At 43.8% G+C, this 17646-nt stretch overlaps 1 protein-coding gene across 2 annotated transcripts in view; it reads right to left on the bottom strand.

Annotated features, from left to right (window-relative positions):
- Nucleotides 1-17646, bottom strand: part of CLCN4 (Cl-/H+ antiporter 4) — a 56458-nt gene that overhangs the window by 18914 nt on the left and 19898 nt on the right. For both annotated transcript variants that reach the window (XM_090264463.1, XM_090264462.1), the window contains exons 4-10: nt 16405-16504; nt 11270-11457; nt 8786-8908; nt 3543-3749; nt 3356-3436; nt 1988-2533; nt 246-432 (exon numbers count right to left, since the gene is read on the bottom strand). In XM_090264463.1, coding sequence (XP_090120589.1) covers nt 246-432; nt 1988-2533; nt 3356-3436; nt 3543-3749; nt 8786-8908; nt 11270-11457; nt 16405-16504 — 1432 coding nt within the window. The remainder of the gene's footprint in view (nt 1-245; nt 433-1987; nt 2534-3355; nt 3437-3542; nt 3750-8785; nt 8909-11269; nt 11458-16404; nt 16505-17646) is intronic.

Below are 17646 nucleotides of genomic sequence, written 5' to 3' on the forward strand. Positions count from 1 at the left end.
TCCCAGCTACAGAATCCACAAATAATAATGATCAACTGCCTATCACAGATATAAGCCTTGGTGTGTTAAGCCATTGAGATTTAGGGGTTCACTCATCACAGCAGCACAACCTCTCCTATCCTGAGAATGCAAGTGCTTGTGTCTTCCTTATGGCCAGTCCCCTAACCAAGATCAGCCTTTGTGCTCAGTCTGTCTCACCTTTCCTTGTACCTCTCACCCCCACCTCACCCCACCTGTGGCTGTACCTAGGCAGGCTGCCGCTCCCACCATTGCATAAAGTCCAGGGGTGACACAGTCCGCTCCAGGCCTGCACCAATTCCGGAAGATGATCCAGTCATGGTGATGGTAAGCCAGCTGCTCCACGCCAATTCCCACCATCCTGCCCGCCATGGCTCCCACAGCCATGCTGGGGATGAAGAGGCCCGATGGGATCTCCAGGGAGCACACACGGAAAAGAAGCATGAGGGAAGGTGTCTGAATTCCCACCTCCCCACCCCCAGCACACACCACACCCCTTCAACACACTTGCATTTTGCTTCAGCCCTCAAAGGAGGTGCAACACTTCAAAGGACGTCAGCTCAAAAGGTGGGACAAGTGATTGCTCCTACTTAGTCCTACCTACTATGACTTGGAGAGAATGCAATTTTACGCTTTCATTTCCAGGCCTTCAAAAGCTGGCCTGGTTTGCCTGCCGTGGATTAAGAATGATAAGCCCCACTGCAAACAGCATTCAAAGCAAGCATGTGTCATTTGAGATATTCACCACTTTCTTGCTCCCCTTGCGTGTCCTCCAAATTAGCTTTTAAAATTAAATGTCAAGCCACAGCATGAAAATGGAAAAGAAGGGCCTACGACCGTTCGCAGGGAGAATAAAGAAGCTGAGAGCAGCAGTGCAGCTGCCTGGATCTTCCAGAAAGCTTTCAATGGTTTACTGCCCTCTTGAACACACTGTGGCCAAACACCTGTCGGGGGCAGGGGGCAGTGCCCTCTTCCTGGCAGAGTCTATTTTCCAAAACATATGTGAATATTTTCAAGGCAGGTTAGAGATAGCAAAGAAATAGACTATGTGAACTAAAAGACCTTGGTAACCGTGTGTTTTCTGTTTTTCTATGTGAAAATACATTTTAATTTATCCAGTGATCAGACATGTGCTATGGAACACACATGAAGACTGCATGTGACTGCGATGCTGAGTGGGACCTGCCTTTATGCCCAGCCCAGATTGTCATTGATCTCAGGATGGAAGTGGATCTTTATCCACATTCTAGGTGAGTCTCGATCCCTGACTATAATTTCTAGAATTCGGGACATTCCAGAGAAAATTGTTCCTTTCTGAATTGCCCCTTATCCCACGGCCATTTAATCCCCTGTAACTTCAAAGTCGACTTTTCCCAGCAGGCACCAGAAGATGCAGCTACTGTCTTCCTGAGACACAAAAATAAATCCCTTTGCTAGGAGAGGATGGATCAGAGACAGTGAGCCATTTAATAAAGTCCATCCGACCTTGTTCTCAGGGCAAAAATTCAGCTTTGTGTTTGACCATTGTACACTCAATGGAAACTCTATACGTGGTTTCTTAGACTTTTCAAAAAGAAACAAAAAGGTTAGCACACAGAAAGCAATGATAATGGAAAACAATGGAGATTCTGAAGGATTCTCAATGTTCTGCTCCCGGTGCTGGGTGCTGGTTACACAGGTGTGTGTGTCTCATGGAAGTTCACCAAGCTGTATACATCTCTATAGGAATGTTGTACTCTGAACCTTGGCTTTTTCACTTGCAAAATGTGATTAAAACCCCTATTTAATATGATTGCTATTTAGCAAAAGCATAGTTTCTGGTTGAGTAAAACAATGTCAAGTGCCCAGCACAACATTCAATAAAGGTCAATCTCCCTTTCCTCCCATCACAACTTCATTTTGGCAAATAGGGTACTATCCCCATAAGGACATGGGTGCCCCCACCACATCTTCCTTCCCCTTCACTTACCTTCATGCCAAAGGTAAATATGGTAATGACGATTTTGAAGATCAGCGCCAGGGCCAGCTGCCACATGGCCGTGTATACCCCAAGCCCGGCCGGCCGGTCAGGAATGTCATCCACAGGCCGGGTCATATTGGGGTCGTTGATGTAGTCACAGAGCTGGGAGGACTCAAGGGCCCCGCAGTCATTGAACAGCTCCGAAATGAGCTCGCTTGTGCTCTTGCGCGTGTAGGGGTTAGGGTAGGCAATGATGGCAGTGATGGCAGTCACCACAATGACCTCCAGCACTGGGTACTTCCCCAGCTTGGTGGTTTTGCGCCTCCTGCACCAGGCGATGTTGCAGCGGATAAAGAGGGTTCCCCACAAGCCCCCAAAGACCCCCAGGAGGATGAAGGGGAAGAGCTCAGCCATGTACCAGGGCGTGTGATACTCCACATAAAAGAGAACGAGGCGGCTGTTCCCAAAGGGATTGATGGATCGTAGCGTGAAGGCCGCCACCAGGGCTGCAAAAAAGGACCTCCACAAGGTCTTCAAGGGAAAGTAGTAACTGACCTGGGACAAACAAGGAGAAAATTAAAGGTGGGCCGGAGACGGTGATACTCACTTCTTCGGTTGAGGTTTAATTATGACCCAAAGGTACCATCAGAGATATTTAAAGGACTCTATGACTCAATGTCTAAAAGTGAAATGGATACTAGTCAAGGTGTTTTATTTTTAAGAGAAATAAAAATATTTAATCACAATTCTGTTTATGGCACAGAGACCCTCCTAAAAGCAAATAAACCTCTGAATTTGATTCTATACACAACAGAATAGACCAAGGGTTGGAAACCCTGGCCCAGCAAATGTATCCAAATGCCACATGAGTTAAGAATAAATTTTACATTTTTAAATGGTTCAGGGGGATTATTTTGTGACATGTGAAAATTGTATAAAACTCAAACTTGAGAGTTCATAGGGAAAGTTGTGTGGGAATGCAGCCATGCCCAAGTCACATGTATGTTGTCTGTGGCAGGGTTGAACAGCTGTGACAGAGATAGGGAGACCTGCGAACCCTAAAATATTTACTATCTGACCCTTTACAAAAAACATTTGCTGACCCATGGAAGAGATCTTTGCGGTTGCCAAAAACAAATGCTTAATTAATTTGGTCATAAGAAAGAGGATACTGCAAGTTTTCCAAAAAAAAAAAAAAATTATGTTGGCAATTTTTTCAAACAATTCTTGAAAACAGATATTTAGTGGGGAAAATCACGGCTCCTTAATGAGCTGCAGGAATCATGTCAATGCTGTTTTGAGTCTAGTCCTCAGAAGGCTTTAGACGCAGGCCTGCTAAGCTAACCACCCACATACCCCTCAGCCTCCCATGCTCACCTCTTCTAGACTGAAAAGCACACCCCCAATTGGAGCACCAAAGGCAACGGAGACTCCGGCCGCAGCTGCAGCAGAAAGTACCTGCAAGGCAAAGCATTTTATATAGTCCAAGACCTTTCATGAAAACAGGCATGGGCAGGGGAGGGGCTGCAGGGGCCACCTTGCAGAAGACAGAAGCTGGGCTCACCTCACGCCTCTTGCCCTCGTTCTTGCTGTACTTGGAGAAGAGGCTGCTGAAGAAGTTACCACAGCAACAAGCCACATGCACCAGCGGCCCTTCCTTTCCAAGGCTCAGGCCCGAGGACACCACCAGCACCAGGGTGACAGTCTTTATCAGCAGAGTCCACTTGCCCAAGTAGCCCCTGATGATAAAGCCACTCAGAATGGTCTTTATCTGCAACACAGGACGGAGAACAAGGAGGCTTGAGCTGCTTTGATGCCACAGCTGGGAAAGAACTAATTCCCCTGAGAGGCAGTTCTCAAGCTTAGAGTCACTAAATCATATGAAAGAGATTTGATTAACTATAATTTTACATTAACACAATTTATATTAATATATAATTTTAAATTATATTAATGGAAATGTGAAACAATGCAGAGTAAATCTTAATTATTCCTAGAGTAGTAAGATCATAATGAAGGCCGAATAAGTAATTATCAGAGTCTCGTTTTATTTATCCTTTTCACGTTACCCTCTGTTGTGTTGAAAAGAGACATGTAGCTATTGATTGTAACTGTTAATTTCTGACTATTGAAAGATGTTCCAGATGGAGACAAAGCACATAGAACAAAATGTCAATGGAGCTTTAGGTCAGGCCTACGGGCCAAATGCAGCCCACTGCCTATTTTTATATGACCCGCATGCTAAGAGTGCTTTCAACATTTTTATATGTAACATGTAAACAAGACTCCTAGCCTTTTAGTGAGAAGAGCTGCTCGATTTTGTCCCTTGGCTCACAAAGCCTAAAATACCGACTCTCTGTCCTTTTCCAAAAAAGTCTGCCGACCCCTGCTGCTGGCCATGAGGATATGGGTGTTTGCATCCAATTCTTTCAACTTTTCTGTATGTTTGAAAATATTTTTAATATCATGTTGGAAAAAGAAGATGCTCAATGTTTTCTGATAATCCATCTCTGGAGGGTATAAAGATGTTTGAATCCATGACGACCTGCTTTCTTCCAACAGATCCTGCCCTGTTGTATTGAAAAGGACTTCAACTACAGGTAGAAGTGTCCTGCTCTGTTTTCAGACTTGCCACGTTTTGTAAGTGCCAAATAATGGCTTTTGTCCTAAAGGTGCAAATGGATTTGCCTAACACTTTTTGAATTCGACTGGGTGCCAATTTCAGTGACTAATTTCGTATGTTGGAGTCCTCTTCCCCCAAAACTGTATTCTTTGGGATACATAAGCCTCACCAACGGGTGAATAACTTTTTACCTGAATGGCTTGAATGGAGTGAATGTTTGCTCCTGAGCTAGCAACTACAAACTTGCAATTATAAATTAGTTAAGACACCAAGCGAACCAGCCAATAAAATTCATTGTCAATTTCCATTCTCCCATTGTATAATATCAATACATAATGGGACAATGTTATCTCTTGTTGCTGTCAGGACATTTATGTCACTTCCAAGTGCCTCTGTCACAGTCCTTCTCAACCCTGACACTCACTGGACTCACCTAAGAAATTAGAACCCCCAGAGGTGCAATTGGCCTGAGGTGTACCCTGGGCCTGGGGGTCTTCACAGCCTTCCCGGGTGATTCTAAAATGTAACCCAGGTAGAGAAGCACTCACTGCTGCTTTCCTGAAAAGAGTAGTACAGGTATTTCTAATTTCTCCACAGTTAAGGGACCATCCTGAAACTCTCTTCAGCATCATGTCTTCTTTGGCAATTTGGAGAGGGTCATGAAGTGAGCTAATCCCCCAAATTTTAAAGGGGTATAAATGGACCATTTCCATCTCAGAATTATTGATAAGAGATCTGTTTCTCACTTTTGGGAGAACGCTCGAGAGCAAGTGTGCAGGCACGCATGCGCAGAGAGTTCAAGGTTCTCCCTCCCATAGAACATGAGTAAGGTCTCCTCGCTACACAATCAGATGGTATTTCTTGCACTAGCCTCTAAGTCATGGCAGACGGACTAGTGGGGGTTAAACTGGCCTTCATTGAGTAGTACTTGGCCTATTTGAGCCTGCGCTTCAGGCATCTGAGATCCGTTTATTTAAGGGATGTTTTATTATGCCTGCCACAATCCTGCCCTTTTGTGTTCCCTTGAATAAAATTATCTCGAATTTTTTGTCAGTTAGTTAATGTGGATTTGGACCCTAGGGGAGAGTTTAAAAGCATAATACCATTTAGAAAATTACAAGCATCTCAATTACCTGAGCCTCTGCCAGCCATGACATGTGGTGAATTGAACAATGTAATAGGTATTTTATAATTCTCTAAAATGATTTTATAAAATTGTCATGATCAAATTAGGGACTACAGAAAGTAAATTCATTCCCAGTAAATGCCAAAATCCAATCACTTGCTTTAATTTGAATAGAGACCGAATCAAGCAAGGCTTTAACGAGATGAACTTCGGCAGCTGTGTGACTCAACAGGGTTAAGTTTAAACCCTTGCTGGTAAATAAATATCCGTGAGAGTGTTCGGGTTTTGTAATGAAACACCGACTCAGAGTAAGTTATAAGAGGACAGGCTTTCTTACACAGTCAACAGTGGTTCTGATAATGAAGCAAACAAAATAGAAAAAGGACCCCCCTTGCCTGGTCCGCTCTAAATGCCAAGTCCAAGAACAAGTGTTCACACTTAAATGTCTTACAGAGAAAAATGTTCTCTAAATTTGCATCTCAAAAATGTTTCCAAAGGAATCTTCATTCTAAGCAATCAAAATGTTTCAGAGGCAAATGCGAGGGGGGACGAGCAATTTTTAAAATGGGCACAAGTTCAGTACAGTCACCGTTCGTCTGACACTGCACGTCCTACATAGCAGCTTCGAGCAGGTGATGGCAGGCACGTTTTCTAAGTATTGTAGTCACTTGGGTCCTGACTGGGAGGAGGTTCTTTTTATTCAGGAACTATGTATTTACATTTACTTTTTACTCTGCCCCTTCCCTCCAAGAACTGGGGGTAGTTACTGCACCCTTAGATCACAGATTTCAAAGTCTACTATAATAACAAAAACTTTGCTGTTACTGAGTCGTAATAACCAAAACTTCATTATAAAACCTCTACTGGGTTTCTGATGCTTTAAAAGACTATTGTGAACTCCTTTGTGAATGCAGAAATGGGTGGTACATAGCATATGTGGTTAAAAGCATATGAATAAAACAAGCACCCATGTACCACCCACTGCCGCAGGTAACAGCTGGGACCTTTGAAGGCCTGTGTTGGCCTCCTCAGTGGAATGTCCCTCCTCCCCCACCCCAATCACCTCCCTGCCTTTCTTTATAGCTTTGGCACATGTGTGCATCACTACAGCACGTTGCTGCATTTGGGCTCTCGATGGATGTTACATCAACAGCATCATCCTTTATATATTCTTTTGTGACTTCCTTCTGTCACTTGACTTCACTCTTTTGCATTTCATCCCCATCAATGTATATTCCTTGCACTTTGCCACATAAGAAGCTTAATGCTCGACCGAGCATTTTAGCCCTTTTGAGAAAGCTCCCACAGAGAGAGATGCCTGCTTCAGATGAAGACCACGTTCAGGCAGCCCCTCCCAGGCAGAGCTCAGATTCCAGCTCCCTGTCTGTGTGCACGATCACAAGCTGAGCCTGGCATGTCTGCTTCATGGAAGGGGAGGATGGCATTGCCCATCGCACCTTTCACGGCTGCTTTAGCCTCCTGCCAATTCCCCATTGGCCATCTCCTTATTTTGACAAGGTGGCTTGAATCAAAAACCGAGGTGTCAACAACAATCTGTTCCTTTTAATGTCCAGGGTGCCTTAGGTCTTAGGTATCAAATAAAATACAGTCAGTTCTGCCATAACATTTCTTTGGAAAACACAAATTTGTTCCGATACATTTCAGGCATTAGGGAAGAACTTGAGCATAACAAATTTCGCGTCTGTTTCTGCACAATTTCATCTGGGAGAAACACGGCGTGAACACAGAGAATGGCACCAGCTGAACCCAGCCATGCAGGAACGCACAAACGGCACACAGGCACGTGCCTCAAACACCGACCAGCTCACATGCGCACTAGGGAACACGCATGTATTCCTTAACCACTGAACGTGTGCAAAACAGTGCTACCGTTTTTATCAGCCCCCTCTTTTTTCCATGTGTCACTGGTGAAGTTTCTGAGGCCTGCGCCCCTAAGCCCACTCCCCCAGCAGCTCCGTGTGCAGTGTGCACACTGTGTTGAGGCAGAACTGGCCGTGTTACGGAAATGGGATGGCATTGCAGTTGGCTTTTCGGGATCCTGCAACAATATGTTAATATAAACCAACAAAAAGTCAGTGTGACACACTCAGTCTTTTTTTTTTTTTTCTATTGTTCCTGGAACAAGACATGTCATACTTTTCTTGCGACAATCCTTTCATTACTCCAGCCGTTCCCAGGAACTGCCTGGGCCAGTGGCAGTGTTGGCGGCACCAACGAAGAGTGTGGATGCAGGGAGGGGGACCAGCATGCTCCTGTCACTGTAATCACTCCCATCTTGAAACTTACCATCTCCACCGCATCTGGGCACAGCCGAGGCACCGACACAAAGGAGAAGCGAACTGGCTGCTTATAGTGATCATATAAGAGTTTAAAGAATTATTTCTGGCTAAAATGTTCACTGGGCTTTTCAAGAGTTAGCTCAATTATTGTTACTCTACCAAGAGATCATCCTAGGTTTGAAGTCTAGTTTCAAGCATTCCTTCTGATCGATGAGGTCACTTCCCTCATACTCTCGTTACATGAAAGTGCTGAAAAATATAATAACTCTGAACTCACAGGGGTGCATTCACAGCACATGCCTTGAATGTGGAGTTAAGTTTTGTAAACACTGCTATCACCTTGTCACCCCAGGAGCCAATCATGGCAACAAACCCCCACTATTGTGTATTTCTACATTACATCATAGATGTACTTACGAGCTACTAAGCGCCACACTTACGTGTGTGGTTAATGGATTTTGATTCTACAGGCTTTGAGGGTTATGCACGGTTTGCAAACACAAGATTTTAATCATCTGAGAAGCACTAGAGCCTACATCCTGACGACCTTAGTGATCTCGGGCAAGTTACTTAACCTCTGTGTGCTTCAGTTCTCCAACTATCAAATGAAGAACAGTAGAACCTAACTCACAGGTTCACTGTGGGGAGTAATTGAGTTACGAGATGTTAAATGCTTGGAACTGCGCTTGGCCAGTAAGTGCTATGGAAGCATTTGCTGTTCTCATTATCGGCACAGAAGAGACTCAGCCACCACTCACCTCCGGTATACCAGAGCCACAGGCGTAGGGCGCAAAGACACGCACCAGGGACACGGCCAAGAACGCAAACAGCAAGGCCCACAGGATGTACAACAGGTAATTCAGAATGTAAGCACTGGCGCCCTGAAAGACAGACACAAAACACGAGAGAACTGGTGAGCCACAGCAGACTGAGCATCCCACCCTCTGGCGTGACAGCACAACCCCTGACCGAGTCGGGCAGCTCCTGTCCGGGTCCCGTGTCAATGACAAGGCAGCGTTGGCTTGTTGCCTCTTGCTACTGCCATCCTCGCACCCACGCACACAGTCCGGGCTCCTCCACGAGCAGTTTGCACAAACCTTCCACCCAGTGAAATCTCAGTGACCACAGAAACCGGGAGTGAGGCTTGCTTTTAATCACCACTTGTGCTTGAGTTAATGAAAGGTGTGATGCAGAAAATTCTGTACTGGAGCCCCGAGAAGGTTTGTTTTGTCTTGTCTGCAGTGGACTGACCGCCCTTTGCTTTCACTGAGGCCACAGCCATGGCAGCCACAGTGCCGGCAAGTGTGAGAACTGCTCACATGCCCAAACATGCACCTGGGCCCCAGGTGCTCAGCACCCGCGAGTCCCTGGCAGGTAAGCAATGCCAAGTCCCAGCCCCCACCCCAGAGCAGCTAAAGGAGACACTCCAGAGAGGCTGACCGGCAAAGTGTCTCCGCAGGCTCTCCAGAGGATTCAGACACATGCTAAGATTGGAGAGGCACGTCTACAAATAAGTCATGAACCATTCCAAATCATCTGATGTGTGGGCAAAGCTTTCTGAAGCAAGCACACAGTTTGGGCTGCCTGGTGCTGAAGACCTGCTCCGCCTCTTGCCACCATCTGGATTACTCCAGTAAGCAGGAGGGAAAGCGAGGTCACCTACAAGTCAGGCCATGGACAGTCAGATGTGTGTCTATTAAATGCAGAAACACGTTCCAGGAGACTGCTCAGCCTTTACAGTCGCATAGATTCACACCTATGTGGTGGGAAAGCGGACTGAGGAACACATGTCACCCACTTAAAAATGTACATCTTTCAGACTAAAAATAACTTCACTCCTGCTAACAGTAATTCTTTGAATCAAAGTATAAATCTTAGAAACGACTGAAAAGATGGACGGCCATATTTCCAAAAAAAACATATTGCAAGTAGGAGAGGAAAAATAAAACAGGGCGTGCAGCCAATTTTGCCTGTCCGCTGCCATCAGCCCAGGAGAATTGATTTTGGAAGCAATGCAGAGCACTGAGAATGTGTGAGATTTCAAGATCCCATCTACTTCTGAGACCTGAAGAAATTAGTTTTCAATTCATCAACGAAGAGGTTTAACAAAATGGCAAAAGGTCAATGCAAATGTCTTCAGATGAGTTAAGTCCATTAGGCAAAAAAAGTGGTGTCAGGAGGAGATGAAGAAATACATTATATCTTCCAAGAATAGTTCTAGCTTGAACGGTCTTCACCTTACCCTTAATGTGAATCTGGGCAACCTAGCTCTGCCTCAGGGGGTTTCGGATCTGTTAATGACCCATAGTGATGCCCACTGAATTTGGTGATAAATTAACCATTTTGCCCAACTAAGACTTTTATACAGATCTGAAGCTTGCAGTGCCATGAATGCCAGCTCCCGGTCTGTGGTTTACCACAACACCCTCTGCCTGGACATTCCCACCATAGAACACCCAGAACCATCCTGTGCAACCTGCTCAGAAAATGCATTGGAAGATGAGAACTTAAACCACAATGAGATACGACTTCACACCTGCTAGGATGGCTGGAATCAAAAGCAGATATAAATAATAAGTGTGCGTAAGGATGTGGACAATTTGGAACCCTCATACGCTGCTGCTGGGTATATGAAATGGTGTAATCACTTTGAAAAACAGTCTTGCAGGTCCTCAAAACTTAAAAATAGTTTCTGTATGAGCTAGGAATTCTCCTAGTAGGTATATACCCAAGAGAAATGGAGACATGTCCACAGAAAAACTTATACACAAATGTTCAAAACAAAATCATTCAGAATAAAATGAACATGAAAGCAATCCATGTTCATCAACATGATGCATGGATAAATAAAAAAATTGGTCTGCCCATACAATGGGATGTTATTAAGCCACGAAAAGGAATAAAGTACCAAAGCTGTTCTTTTTTTAAGATAACATCTTATTCTTTAATTAGAAGGTATAAAAATCAACCCTGTTTCTTCAGGAAACTACTCTTAGTAAGAAGAATAAAGCCAAATACAAGACTTTTAAAAATATATACATGTGTTGTGCACATGAAAGAGGAGGGAAGAGTTTTTCAACTGAATTTTGAGCACTAGAGCTAGAAAAAGCCAAGTCATACCAGTATGAACCATCAGAACAGACACGTGAAGGTGAAACCACATTCACACAACAGCCAGCAGTGTCCCAAAACACCTGTTGAGTGGCAGGCATTTCCAGTCAGGACCCTGCCCAGAAACCCACCTCTGACTGATTCACCAGCAGCTCCGACCACTTCTGCCACAGAGGACACTTGTCCCTGTCCTCAAAAGTGGTCTCTGTGGAAGTCCAGCAGCATTGCTCATGGCTGTACCAGAAGGCAGAAAGGCAGATCCCCTCCTTCAAGTCGGTCATCCAGTCAACGGCAAGATCAATGACCCCAGCCAAGGTGCCTGGAAGAAACAGCAAGAGCCACTTAGAGGAATTGCCCCATGATGACACGGTGAGAGCTCACAACATGGGGCCAGTGTACATCAGCCAGGAAGGCCACACACCAGAAAAGGACATAAACATGCCTCAGGCTGCCACACATATAGGAAGTTTCATTAGCCATCAAGTCCCCTGAGTATTTAAGGATGTGGACATGGCAGTGCCCAGGCCAATGAGACACAAAGGTCAATGATATGTGGTCCTTCGGTGGCTTTGACCATACAGAACAGAGACCTGCAGGTCTTCCCTCATCACAGGCCACTGGGGCCAAGCAGCCTGCAGAAGTCATCTTTTCCAATTCTCAGAAATAGAGTACTTGCACCCTATACATGACATAACCCCACAGCAGTTTCTGGGGCAGGTTGCTGGGGCCACACACTTAACCATTTCTCAGGAAAACATGACAGCTCTGACAAAATGGAGGCATGATGGCTTAACAGCCTCGTTATTTAAGGCTTGGCCACCAAATGGGAACCCAACTTGGAAAATCTCACTTATTAGAACTCTGTGGATTTTGTACATTATTATGTAAGAGATTGTGGATCTATATAACTAAATAACTCATTTAAAGGCTGAGAGAAGTGTGATATAATAGACCATACAGTGGGCCACAGAGGGCTACCTTGGGTCTCTTTCTAGAATAAGCCACTCCAGTCTTTTATGAAGGCAAGGAATACCTTCAGGCTACTAAATTTTCCAAACTTTTACTGAATACTTATTATAATATCACTTCCCCACCTGTATCAACACCAAAGGCATCCATACCCCTACATTAGCACTTGTCCCTCCCTGCTCTTCCCCTGTCACACTGAAGCTACATATTGTCCTTAAGAAAATTCCTGGATTCCCAACAGGTCTCAGACTTGAATAGCTGGCCTCTTATATCTCTCCAGCCTTATCGCTTTCCATCACTCACTGTCATACCTGCCCATTCCATGTTCCTGGAGATCACCAGCTCTACTCTCTGCACTATCTCAGGCAGCATTGTCCACCCCCACTTGGCAATCTCCTATTTATCTTCAAGATTCTGGAATTTACATCACCTCCTTCAGGAAGCCTTCCCTGATTTTCCTAAATTTGGGCTAGGAATACTTCCCAGGTATTCACCCATCACCGTATCTACCATATCCTGATGCCATGATTTTATATATATATACATATATATATATATATATATATATATACACACACACACACATATATAAAATATATAATTATTATATATGTATACATACACAGGCATATCTCCTCTTATTGAGCTTTGCTTTATTGCATTTCACAGATGTTGCATTTTTTTACAAATTGAAGGCAAGACCCTCCTGCAGCAAAAAGATTATGGCTCGCTTTATTGCAGTACTTGTTTTATTGCCATACTTGCTTTATTGTGGAAGTCTGGAACCGAACCTGTAGTATCTCTGAGGTGTGCCTGTTTACTCCCACTAGTGTCTAACTGGAGTCAGGGTGCGGGGGTGGGGATTATATTGTCTGGTTTGCATGCCACAGTCGGGGTCAGGACAGATAGACATCCAGACCTGGTGTCTGTTCTAAGTGGGCAAAGGTCATCTGCCTTGTCCATTGTTATGTCCCTTCAGATACATAGTTGGAAAGGTTTATCCATGTTGAATGAAGGAGTGCAATAAATGCATGAACATCAGAAAACTCAGGTCCATCAGTTTACTCAGGGGATATTTACTGAGCACCTAGATACTATATGCCAGTCACTATAGCAAAGCTGATTCAGGTCCCTGCTTTCATGGATGGAGAAAGACCCTAAACAAAATAAGTAAATCAGGGGCTCTGTTTGAAGGTGATTAGTACTGGAGAGGAAAATACAGGGGTGGGCAAAAGTAGATTTACATAATACAAATAAATAATACAATAATAAGTAAATAAATAATACCAGAATAAACTCTGTGTTTGGCATACTCACAACTGTTAGCCTACTTTTGCCCACTCCTGTATAGCATGTTACAATGCTATAGATGCTTTGGAAAAGAGTCTGAAGTTCCTCAAAAAGTTAAACATCAAGTTACCATCCAACCAATCAATTCCACTCCAAGGTGTACACCCAAGAGAAATGAACACACACATCCACACCAAGACTTGCACATGAATGTTCACAGCAGCACAGCTGCAAAAAGTGGAAGCAACCCATATGTCCATCAACTGCTGAATGGAGAAACCAAATGTGTTATACAATGGAATAGTATTTGGCAGCAAAAAGGACTGGAGTATGGTACAGCATGGATAAACCCTGAAAACATCATGCTGAGTAAAAGAAGCTAATCACAAAAGACTGCATATTGTATGATTCCATTTACATGTAATGTCCAGAGTTGGCAAACCACAGAGAGACAGAAAATAAATGGGTGGTTGCCAGGGTCAGGGAGGAGGCCCGGTGCACTGGAGCTTTATAGCTAAAGGGTTTAGAGGTTCATTGGGTGCTGATAAAACTGTCATAAAATTAATTGTGGTGATGACTGCACAACGCTGTGAATACACTAAAAATCACTGAATTGTATACTTTCACTGGGGGAATTGTATGGTATGTAAATTATACCGCAATAAAGCTGTTACACACATACATACACACAGATAGGGGTTGAGGCTCAGAGAAGAAGTGTACTTTTAGAAAAGGTGATCAGGGAACACCCCAAGTCAAAGATGACATTTGAACAAAGAACTAAAGAAGGTGAGGGAAGGGTCCTGCAGATAACCAGGGACAAAACCCGGTGATCATCCCAAATTCCACCACCATTCATTCATTCATCACTATGTTATGCCACACCCAATCTTCCTGGCTGACTGGCTTGTAACAGTGCTGGGAGTCTCAGCTTCCTTCTGTGTACGAAATAACGACGCCCTGTGGTGATTGCTGATAAACGCTTCGTTTGTGGAGCAACAGTGACACTGAGTGGTGACTCATAATAAATGCTTTGTTAATGCATCGATAAAGTTTCGTTTGGTGGAGCAACAGTGACACCCAGTGGTAGTTTATAGTAAGTGTTTCGTTAATGCTTTGGTAAAGTTTTGTTTGGTGGAGCGACAGTGACACCCAGTGGTGATGTTTAGCAAGTGCTTCGTTAATGCTTTGGTAAAGCTTCGTTTGGTGGAGCAACAGCGGCATCTAGTGGTAAATCATGGTAAATGCCCTGCAGAGGAGACCCATCTTGGATCACTCCATCTCAGGAGTCAGAATATAAGACCCATGGTGCCACTGAGGAGATGACACCAGCTAAGGAATGGGAAAGTGAATGGGGCGAAGTATGCTGGGTTTCCCTTCAAGGTACATCTGGATCAAAAGAACACACTGACCACCTTCACTGTCAGTATCATCTCACTCTGGCCCTCCTCCTATATTCATTTGCTCATATATCCAGGGGCTCCCCTTCCCCAGTGGTTCTTACCCAGGCTGCACATTGGAATCACAGGTGGGGGGATAGGAGGAAGTGGGGGTCTTTACTCCATGGTAGGACATCATCTCCAGATATACTATTTGAAGACCCAGGAAGCATTTTATTTTTATTCTCCAGGTCATTCTTTCTAAAAGAACTGATGGAAATCAAGCTGATAGTGAAGCCAACTGGTTAATGTAAGGTTACATAAAGCCCAGTCATGCTCTTAGATTAGTCAATAAATCTAAACTGTGCTGTTTACTCCGGCAAGATGCCACAACATCTATTCTGGATTTCTTTATTTTTCTATTCATTTCTCCTTTCCAGGAGCCATACAGTATATGGTTTTATAAATCTATTCTAAATAAAGACATCAAAATTCACAGCCAACCTGCACCCTGCCTACCTTCAAAGGTCTTCATAGAAACAGTCAAACAAAGTGTTAGCAAGACACCATATATCCATAAAATTGAATTCCCTTCCAACACTGCTGCCATTATATACTGGGAATGCCACTGGGAGAGAGGGTAGACTGGCAGAAAAGGACGAACAGCCCCTGTGACTAGAAGGAAAGGAATGTCCCTTAAAGCATTCCTCTTGGCCCTTTGTGACATGCAAGAACAATGGAGCCCCTCCTACACTTGTAGATGGAACAAATGAAGAAGCACCTGGAAATTGAAATCCTCAGCTATCACAAAATCTACCTCTGTGCCCCATTAGTGTTCTGTCTTTCCTAGAGCATTTGCTATATTCCACCCATATTATAGTCATTGTCTGGTCAATCTTATAACCATAACTCTTATGTTATTATAGGTAGGGGTTTTTATGAATGGGAATGTCTTTAGCATGCTCTAATTCTTTATTGTAGGCATTAACATTCACAGCCTTCTAAAAAGAAGTTTCAGGAAAGAATTTCCAAAGAGAGCTGGCGCATTGGATATTAAAAGGGTAGCTTTCCCCTGAACATATTCATCTATTCACTCTGGAAACATGGTGTTGGGATTATAAAAGCGAAGGGTGCAAAGGCCCTGAGGATTAGAACAATGTATTGGCTGGACATATCTCCAGCTCCTGAGGTGCCTCGCATTATTTTGAGTGTGTTGGGATGTTTGCAATTCCTTTCAGGGCCTGCCAGTATTAGTAAAGGCCAGCCTAATACAGTGTTTTATTATTTGAGATCAAAATTTATCCATACTTTCCTGCCTTCTACATAGCCAAGTAGTACAGAATATAAAATGCGTGCTTTCGATCAAATCCAGTACGGCCATAGACCTTCGTCCTGTGTGGAACGGCTGGCCAGCTCTCCAATTGCAGCTCAGCAATGACCACACTTAGGCCACGCCTTCGGATGGTGCCTTATGGATAATGGATTTTATGTTAAATGTATGGTAATATATTTTGCTCTCAGGCATTTCAAGCACTAAATTCCTCGTGTGGGGTAAGAAAAGAAACACTCCCTCTTTAGAGCACCATCCCAAAAAAGCTGGTGCTTTCGGCTCAGCAGCTTCCACATACCCGCCAGCAGGCCGATGAGGAGCATGACCACCCATCCTGACCAGGCGTCCAGCAGACCCTTGATGAACTCCCATATGGACTCCTTGCTTTTGCTGGTTATCTAGAAACAACAAGACATAGTATCATCAGGATGCATTTCCCGGTTCAGGCTCTCTTCCCTGAAACCTTCCTCGGCAAACAGGGTGCTTGAGAAAACGAATGTAATTAACCAGCTATATCCTTCTTTCAGGGACCTACCACAGTGGTAAAATAGGCTTTCTAGGTCAAAAAAGTCACTTAATTAAACAAACTTATTAAGTATGATTTGACCTTTGATTACTCAAAAGCCACTTTAAAGGGAGACACCAATTCAGTGCCACCATTTTGAATAAGAATTCTTATTTTATTTTATTTTTTTAATGTGTTTTATTGATTATAATATTACATTTGTGCCAATTTCCCTTCCCTCTGCTCCCCTCCACCCGGTGGCCCCCCCTCCCTCCAGTTGTCCCCCCCCTTTTAGATCATGTCCATTAGTTGTGCATACAGTTCTTCTCAACCTCTCTGTCTATTCCATTCCCTCCTACCATGATCCTTAATTCCTATATCATCTCCCTCCCTCTCCCCATTCCCCCTCCCTGTTGACCTCCCCCCAATATGTTCCCCATAACTATAGTTCTTTTTCCAGTCTCGTTGCCTATTTAGTTTGCCTTTGTTTCAATTCCCTAGCTTCTGTTGTTTCTTGTGATGCAGTTTTCATTTTAGATTTCATTGTCTTGATCCTCCTTTTTCTAAACCAGTCCCTTTAACATCTCATATAACAGTGGTTTGGATCTAAGGAACTCTTTCAGTTTTATTTTGTCCTGGAAACACTTTCTCTGTCCTTCTATTCTGAATGACAATTTCGCTGGATAGAGTATTCATGGTTGTAGGTTTTGGATTTTCATTACTTTGAATATTTCTTGCCAGTCCCTTCTTGCCTGCAGGGTCTCCCTTGAGAAGTCAGCTGATAGTCTAATTGGGACCCCTTTGTACATAATTCTTTTCTTCTCTCTTGCTGCTTTTAAGATTCTCTCTTTATCTTTAATTTTTGACATTTTGATTATAATGTGTCTTGGAGTGGTTCTCCCTGGGTCCAGTTTTTTTGGAACTCTCTGTGCTTCCTGGATCTGTAAGTCTATTTCCTTCCCCAAGTCTGGGAAGTTCTCCTTTATTATATTTTCACTCAATTTTTCAAGTTCTAGTTCATCTTCCTCGCTCTCT

The sequence above is a fragment of the Furipterus horrens genome, unplaced genomic scaffold (assembly GCF_987537825.1).
Source record: "Furipterus horrens unplaced genomic scaffold, mFurHor1.1.pri manual_scaffold_17, whole genome shotgun sequence".
In the NCBI taxonomy this organism is placed as follows: domain Eukaryota; kingdom Metazoa; phylum Chordata; class Mammalia; order Chiroptera; family Furipteridae; genus Furipterus; species Furipterus horrens.